Source organism: Gastrolobium bilobum, unplaced genomic scaffold (assembly GCF_033153095.1).
Source record: "Gastrolobium bilobum isolate Gb01-03AN ecotype WA unplaced genomic scaffold, APGP_CSIRO_Gbil_v1 utg56315, whole genome shotgun sequence".
NCBI lineage: Eukaryota > Viridiplantae > Streptophyta > Magnoliopsida > Fabales > Fabaceae > Gastrolobium > Gastrolobium bilobum.
In genome coordinates this window covers 37,959-46,479 of record NW_026898326.1, presented here as the reverse complement: position 1 = coordinate 46,479, position 8,521 = coordinate 37,959, and the positions used below count along the sequence as shown (strand labels likewise).

At 41.5% G+C, this 8,521-nt stretch overlaps 1 protein-coding gene across 1 annotated transcript; it reads right to left on the bottom strand.

Annotated features, from left to right (window-relative positions):
- Positions 1-3,991: 3,991 nt before the first annotated feature.
- On the bottom strand, positions 3,992-8,224 carry LOC133314944 (transmembrane 9 superfamily member 7). The gene is made up of 7 exons (XM_061516495.1): positions 8,058-8,224; positions 7,151-7,315; positions 6,911-7,020; positions 6,652-6,760; positions 6,454-6,566; positions 5,622-5,772; positions 3,992-5,533 (listed from the first exon to the last, which is right to left on the bottom strand). Exons 1-7 carry the CDS (start codon positions 8,172-8,174, stop codon positions 4,376-4,378), a joined length of 1,923 nt encoding a protein of 640 aa, XP_061372479.1. The 5' UTR covers positions 8,175-8,224; the 3' UTR covers positions 3,992-4,375.
- Positions 8,225-8,521: the final 297 nt, after the last annotated feature.

Here is an 8,521-nt window from a genome sequence, read left to right as displayed (position 1 = left end):
CTTGGGTCGCGGCATTCGCGACCACGACCTTAGTCTCCTCAAAGTCAGCTTGCAGTTTCTCAATTTGAGCATCTTTAACAGCCATAGACTTTGTGAATATCTCCTTCTCAACGGCGGCCGACTCCAAAGTTTTCTTTGCCTCGTCAAGCTCGGCAGACAGCTCTTGGACCCTTTTCTCCAACCCTGACTTAAATTTGGTGAGCTCGTCCTGTACTTTCGAAATTTCCTCCACCTTGATGGTAAGGGATGAGTTAGAAGCAGAAGACAGATAGAGCCGTTGATGGAGGTCCTGAAAGGACTGGAGCAAAGAGGACGCCTTCAGTGAATCCTCCTCCAAGCGAGTAAGGTGGGACCTGAGCTCAGAAGTTAAAGAAGAGTTGCCCATGAGCTGCGGAGGAGGCCTTAGAACGGCCCGAAGCCGATCTGTAACCCCAACCTTCCATAATTCTCCGGGTTCTAGGATTATCAAATCCCCGCGAGAAACCACCGAAGGCAGCGGGAGCAGAGAAGAGGGCGGAGCTGGGATATCAATCATGACTACCTCAGCACTCGCCGAGCTGCCGCCGAGTACAGAATCAAGCCACCTTTTCTTCGAAATCTCTGACTAGCGGGAGGCAGCATCTTTCGACTTCCCCTTCCTCTTCTTAAGCTTGGGTAGAAACTTCTTGTACTCCGCACTGGTCATACTGATGGCAAAAGAAGAACAAGGATCAGGATATAGGTTATAAACTATGAGAAAGGTTAAAACATAAAAACGAACTACATACTGAGCTCACAAAGGGCATCTTCCCCAAACTTATCTACGATCTGACTTAGATCGATAATGCCGAATTCTTCGACATATTCGATCAGAACTCGGACCGCCAAAATTTCCGAGCTAAAAAGAGCCGCTAAGGGCGTAGCATAATCCTTGGGACACCTCCGATAATGTTTTTGTGTCCAGTACAATTCAAACCGAGATGATATATCCCCATAATCCAGCCATTTGTCGACGAACCAGGGAAGGGAGTCAGAACGAGATACCACCTTAAAATAGACATCCTTGAAGCCCTTGAAGGATTGGGAGTAAGAAATAAAAATACCCCTACGTGGAGTACCTCGTAGGGTTACCCACCTTTTCCTCTCTTTAGCCTCGGCACCAGTCCGGGAGGTATATACATCAAACAAGAAGAAGAAGAGAGAAACGGTACAAGGCAGGCAAAGGTAGGCTCACACTTGCTCAAAACCCCGAATAAAAGCCCACGAGTTCGGGTGGAGCTGCGAGGGTGCAACCCTAAGTCAGCGGATCACAGTCGTTTGAAAGTTGGTAAAAGGAAACCGGATCCCTAACTTTGTAATGAGGTCCCGATAGAAATAAAAGAAACGAGGCTCGTCCAATGTAGAACCCGAGCACACAGGATAATCGCCTGGTGGAAGAAGATTAACCCCGCTGGGGTCTCCAACTGAAAGTTGGGCTACGTCGGCGGGAGACATCGTAGACCGTATTTGTAGGACTTCGAGAAGAGCCCAATCTTGAACGTCAGATCCCTCCATGATTACGGCCCTGGAATACGAAGGATGAGGATTTGTGCACAAATCGACCAAATCTGACCTCGTACTTCCGAAGTCGGAGGGTAACGAACATGCACTCCAAGAAAAAGGAATGGAGCTATCAGAACTACTGACAAGGTCAACGAACGGCACCCGACTTGAAGCCGAATCATCAAGGCAAGAAGGGATAACCGATTCGGGAAAACCAAGCTCGTTTGAAGAAAGGCTGGAAGAACTATCGCTCAAACCAAGAGGAGGGATCCGATCCAGAACGGACCTCGGACCTGGAACTACCTGGGAGGGTGGTAAGATATAGGACAGAGGGACAAGGTCGGGAGAGGAACTCAACCCAAGAGTTGAAGGGTTCACCAAATGAGGGATGCTTACACCAAAATTGAGTTGAGTTTGACGACCCCCTCTTAACCGACCTACCCCTCTCCTATTTCGTCCACCACGGGAACCGCGACGACCTCCTTGAGGACCGCGGAGAAGCTGTTGAATCTTCTCCTCCTCGGTATACTCCTTGCCGTAGAACCAGTATTGAACGGCTCGAGGCAACTGTTTCACTACTTCGTCATCCTCCTCACCACCTCAGCTAGAAGACAAACCCGAAGATATGCCGGAAATATCCATATCCGGCTCAAAAGTCACAACAGAAAACTCCCCCCCAAACAAAAAAGACTAGACAGGGAGACCAAAGTCTCTCCCCCACTCAAATTAAGAACAAATATCAAATCCAAACTCAAAGGGAAACGCAAATGACAACTGAATCAAAGTCTAGTATAAACAGAGAATGAGGGGAGAAGTACCTGAGTAGGATGGAACAAAATGACTGCGAAATAACTAGAGAAGATGCGAACCCCCAACAAGAACCTCGACAACCAACAAAGTACAGAGGAAATCTGGGCAAAGATATGGTCGGGAAGAAAACTCAGAGGAAAACGAAAGTCCTACACCATTTTGAAAACTGGTATTTAAAGGATGAAAAGCCTCAGGCGCGAAGATAAAAGGGTTGCAAATGGTTGGCAATCGAGGGCAAATGGGTAAAATCACCTTGGAGCACATTTAATGAATGAACTCATGACCTGCGAATGTTCAGAACGACGCCCGTTCCACGATACACGAACCGCCAACGAAAGAAGGACACGTGGGAGTTCATAACCATCATAGCAGGCTTGAAATGAAAGGTCAGGTTGATGCGATAAGATCAAACCCCAATCTCCAAGCTCCAAGTTCATCTTAATATCCCAGGTCAGACAAAAGCTCAGCCAGGAGGTCGCAGTCGGAAGTCAAACACGGCCAAGAACTTCAACTCGGCCCGACACGACGAAGTCGAAACTCGGACCAAACAATACCTAAGGGCACAGATCGAACTCATGGAAAAACCAACGTATTAAATACCGACTTCAACATGCAACCCCAAGGAAAATCAAACAACTTTACTCGAACGACCTCGACAAAAACGATTCCGAGTAATGTCGCAGGCGCCGACTTTTCAAAAGCTCGACTCCGAAACCAATGAACTCGGAGGAATCGAATTCGAGGTGATATAACGACACCTCCGCTTTCCGAGCTTCGGAATACCGAGCTGGGAGGCAACTGTTATGGATATGAATATCATATCCCAACCACTCACCTAAGAATCTATTAAGAGATAGATTCATGAGTATCTCAACAACATCGATTAGTCAAAGTACACAAGATAAGGGTCACATCCTAACATAAAGGGAGCTGAACCCTAAGGCAATCTGGGAGCTCAAAAGGCCCAGACCTAGGAAGGTAATCCATATAAATAAGAGTCTAAGAACCCCAGGTATACACTTCTAACCTATTTACGAATATTGCTCACACTGTGCACACACTCACCCCTTGACTATAAGCTTATTGCTTGTGCGCAGTGATTGGAACCTCGGCTATAAGTCTAGTATACATCTGATTATACACTATCTTTGAGCGCATACCTCACAGTATAGCAATACGATCTATCCAGGACCTAACAGTATTTTTTATGTTTAATGAATTACGATCAAATTTGTAATTGAATGTTTTTTACAATTTATGGTTTTGCAATGTGCTGGTCACTGTTGACCTTGCATTATTGCGCTATAGACAAAGAATGCAACGGCACGGTTAATTGCGTACATTATCATAAAAGATTTAGATTTTCCCTTATTTCTTCTCTAAAAATTGACAAACAAATTTTATATATCATACTCAAACAATGATGAATGATAAATTCCACTATAATTGCTTGTGTCATACCTCCAATGAGAAGAGAAGGAAAGCATGGGATGATCAAATCCTAAACCAAATTCATTAGTACATATCCCGTCACTCCCTGTATTGTTCATAAATTCGTTTTAAATCCGGAAAGCAGTGAACGAGCTTTACTGGCCTCGTTAGTTTTTCTCCCTACCGGAAAAACTCATCGCGGTCAAATCAAATATCCTGACAGTTGAACCCTACATCTATAACTGGCCTCTGGGATCTTTTCCTACAGAGTCCATACAAGTGACCCGATTTTGACGAGTTCTGAGTAAACTAAAAACTGTTCCTATTGCCATGCATTACCAGACGACTAATTGCTGATTGAATATCTTATCACTACGTTGTGACGTGTAGAAATATGCAGACATCTCATCATCACTTCAGAAACTACTAAATAATATTGGCAAACAGTGTAACAAATTAACAGTCCAACTGCTATTCTAACAATAAACAAAAAGGGTTTTCAGGGGCGGGGGGGAAGGAAACCTCCCGGCAGTAGTTGCTTCCAGTCCTCACATTCCTACAGCCTCTCAGGTTGTGTGTTCATGTTGGAATCATCCACTATATGTGCTCGTAATCAGTCAATCTTCACAGATGAGTAGATCTTGCGTACAAACCAGAAGCAAGCATAGAAGCCAATAGTTCCCGTCAACACAAAGAAGGCATATGAAACAATTACCATATATCCAAAGTAAAGGATGCCCGAGACCAGCTTTGTAATCTCCAACTTGGTAAAAAAGTAGAAAATTGAGTAGAGAAAAAGGTACAGAGCTGAGGACCCAGCAGTAAGGTAAGATCTCCACCACCAATTGTAGTCTTCACTGCACAATTGGAAGTAGCAAAGCACAACCGTAATCTCTGCACAGGTGATTAATAGGATAACGAACACTATGAAAAGGAAGCCAAAGATGTAGTAGAACTGGTTCAGCCATATTGATGTCAGGATAAAGAAGAGCTCGATAAACACTGCACCAAAAGGAAGAATGCCTCCAATAAGAATAGAGAAGACAGGTTTCATATACCATGCCTGCTCAGGTACCTGCCTAGGAATTTTATTAGTCTTGACAGGGTCTTCAATCGCTGGTTTTTTGAAACCCAAGTAACTGCCCACAAAGACCAGGGGTACTGATATACCAAACCATAAGCAGACTAGAGCAAACATTGTTCCAAAAGGGACTGCCCCAGAGGACTGCTCCTCCCAGATTAAAGCATTCAGCACAAAGAAGATAGCAAAAAGAATGCCTGGAAACATAAATGCAGTTTTTAAGGTATTCCTCTTCCACTCTGTGCCCTTGAACATCTTGTACAAACGTGCCGAGGAGTAGCCAGCAAATAAACCCATAAAAACCCACAATAGAACCATTGCAGTCATGAGACCTCCCCGATTAGAAGGAGACAAGAACCCTAGCAAAGCAAATATCATTGTCACAAGTGTCATTGCAAAGAGCTGAACACCAGTACCAACATAAACACAAAGCAAATTTGAATTGACTGGTGGCCTGAAAACATCTCCATGAACAAGTTTCCACCCTGTTTCTTCTTGGGCCTCATCTTGGGTTTCTAGCTGGTTATAATTGGCAATGTCTCTGTAAAGAGTTCTCATCATGATCATTGCCACCATTCCAGAAAGGAAAAGAACAATCATCAGAGAGTTAATGATGGAGAACCAGTGGATCTGATCATCATTCATTAGAAGGTATGTGTCCCACCGTGATGCCCATTTGATCTCACTTTCCTGAAAAATACCAGCAAATTTAGCTTACAGTATCATATAATGGACGAGGTGAAAGTTGACAAGCAGCCAAGATTTTCCTCAGCAATACCTTAAAGGTTACATCATATGTGAATACAATATCCTTGTTTGTATCAACTTCTTGTGGCACAGTACTACCTTGCATCAAATTCTTGGTATCTTTATTACATGTTGTTACTTGTGGATTCTTGTCATTCCACTCCTTGTATTCATGATGGATACTGTTTACAGTTATAGAATTCACATGAGAAAGACAGAACACACATTAAGCAGTCATTCGAAATCTAACAAGAAAGCAATCAAACACACAAGTTCTTTATTTTAGAGAAATAAATTCAACACATGTGAGCAAGCACAAAGGCATAGGCATGACACTTACTAGGAAAGAGGACAGAGTATATCTTCTTCTTCTTTTTTGAATACCAACCCTAATTACCTCTTTGAGGTGAGTAGGCTCCCTCAGGTATCCCCACAAGCTTCGGCTTTTTGAGCCGGCTATGAGACTAATCCTGAGTGCGGGGCATGTCAAGGATTAAGATTTTATGCCCCTTCCCAAGATGGCATTGGTGGGGATCAAACCAAAGTCATTCCCCGCTCACTCAGCTCCCTTGCACCAACTAAGCTGCCATCATTGGGTGAGAACAGAGTATATCTAAGAGCCCATTATTAAGATATCTATGACAACATATTGTTTATCTTCAAACAAAAGCAACATCACAAAGAAGGTAAGATCTATTAGAGAATCATCCACCTAATCTGTTTCATTTTGCTTTCTTTCCAAGAGCACCCCATTCCACATATAAAATATAAAACCCAACAAAGTTCAACCATGCTATGCCGACATAAGAATGTAACACCCCATAAACAGAAAGAGAGAGAGGCAGAGGAGAAAAGAACAAAACCTGTTTGGCGTGACCTCAAATCCAACAATACGAGCAGAACCAGTTTCAGGATCCTTGTGAAACATGACTCTAAAACTCAAGTGGTTATTGATAAAATATTTCTCCTCCTTGCTCTGTGGGAAATTTGTAAATTTGTAAGAATAGGGGGGCAAAAATGATACTTGAAATTCTACAACAGAAATTCATGCTGAGTTATACCCCTTGATATTTTCCTTTGAATCCAACACGAAAACCATGTTCATATGTTGTTGATTGACTTCCATCCCTCCTTTGTCTAAGAACAGCAACTGGAAGGTTATCCAAAATCCTGTATGTTCAATTCAAAGCTTCTTAATCAAGGGAATACAAAGCAAGAACCTATACATAAGCAGTCAACTTGCCAACAAATCTTAGAAAAGTAATTAAATGAACTGATACTATATAACTAAGCACTGGTTTCAATATATTTATCACTTACATGTTCACTCGATATTCATCATCAATTTTTTCTTTAAAATTCTTTGCAGAATCAGCATCCAAAGTTGCATGACAAGCAACAGTACAAGACTGTTCCTTCCTCATATGAAACTGAGCAAAAAACAAAAGTCACAAAGTTCTTTAGGTTGACATAACAAAACAAGAAACAATGGTCACTGAATATCATCTCCATGAATTCAACTAAGTGTCAAGGATAAGAATTAAGATAACAGATGCCCACCGTATATATTGAATTCTCAATGCGATCACCTCGAAGAACCTCTCCCAAATTTTCAGCACTGTTCAAAATCTCAACGGGTTTGCAATACTTCAAGTAGTAGTAGTCATATGGAAGTTGAGTCTTTGTAGATGATAATTTGTTAACTTTGACAGCTAGAGGGTCACCCTGGTCCCACAGATTAAACAATAAATCAATATCTTCAAGCACTCGTGATAAAACTAGAAACCAAAAAAAAATCAACAAACTGAAATAAAATGTTCTCAGTCTCTACCAAATTCCCCAAATCAACAATTACAACATCGCAAATGCCACACAACAAGTTTTTTTCTTCTTCTTGAAATAAAAAGACAAAGAGCTAGATTACACAAGTCACAACCTAACACACAGTTTCACGTGCACCTATCAAAATATAATCAAGTTTCATCGCTCGTCAAATGTGATGAAGAGCCTTGAAACAGTTAAGAGTGGGACTCAGACAGTGATGAAAGAGCTCGAAACTGAGAATGAAGATCTCCTGAGATTCCATCTTTGGAAATGGAAACATAAATATCCTTCTGCAGAACTAACGATTACATTACACAACATTCTAAATTCATAACACCTCATAACAGCTAAATCATCCACAATAACCAGAAAAAGAGTTCAGTTCTTCCAGGAACACAAAATCGGTTACCAAAAAATATATATATATACAAAAACAAAAGATTCGACACAAATCAGAGCTAAAACCCTAGATCCGAGTAGTTTTATGCAGGATTGAAGGTAATCGAGAAGCCGAAGAAGCATATCGCGTAGAAATTCGAAGAACAAACGTAGAGGAAAGCACTAATCAAGATATATATATATATATAGAGAGAGAGAGAGAGAGAGAGAGAGAGAGAAGAAAGACGAGAAATGGAAAACATACGATTTGGAAATCGCGAGGAGCAACGCCGGGAAGGTAGAAGGAGTGGACGGAGGATATGAAGAGGAGAGCGAACAAAGCGACGGTGGTTGCACGGACGGAGATGGCGGTGCTACCCATCTTCTTCTTCCTTCCTCTGATTGGAGTTTCAGAGACACAATGAGATAAAAAAAAGAAAGAAAGACAGACGTTACGATAGCAGATATAAAGAAAATCACCACACCAGACACTGTAATAAATTATTAAGGCTTATTACCAAAATAAAATAAAATTATCAAGGCTTAGATTTTGATCATTAATACTTCAATGAATTAAAGGAAAAAATATTTTTATTTATAAAGACACTCATTTTAGTTAAAATTAAAATTAAAAAATAATCTATTTTCGTCTTTTGTGATTCTTTCTCTTATTTAAAAAATATAAACATTTCCTTTTTCTTTTTTTTCTGGGCTTCGGCCCTCTGATGT

Bases quoted from the DNA above. Each gene is read 5' to 3' on its own strand.
- LOC133314944 (XM_061516495.1), bottom strand. From the start codon at position 8,174: ATGGGTAGCACCGCCATCTCCGTCCGTGCAACCACCGTCGCTTTGTTC. The intron at 7,316-8,057 runs GTATGTTTTCCA...CTGTGGGACCAG, and splicing joins CTCCTCGCGATTTCCAAATC to GGTGACCCTCTAGCTGTCAA. The intron at 7,021-7,150 runs GTGGGCATCTGT...TTTTTTGCTCAG, and splicing joins TTGAGAATTCAATATATACG to TTTCATATGAGGAAGGAACA.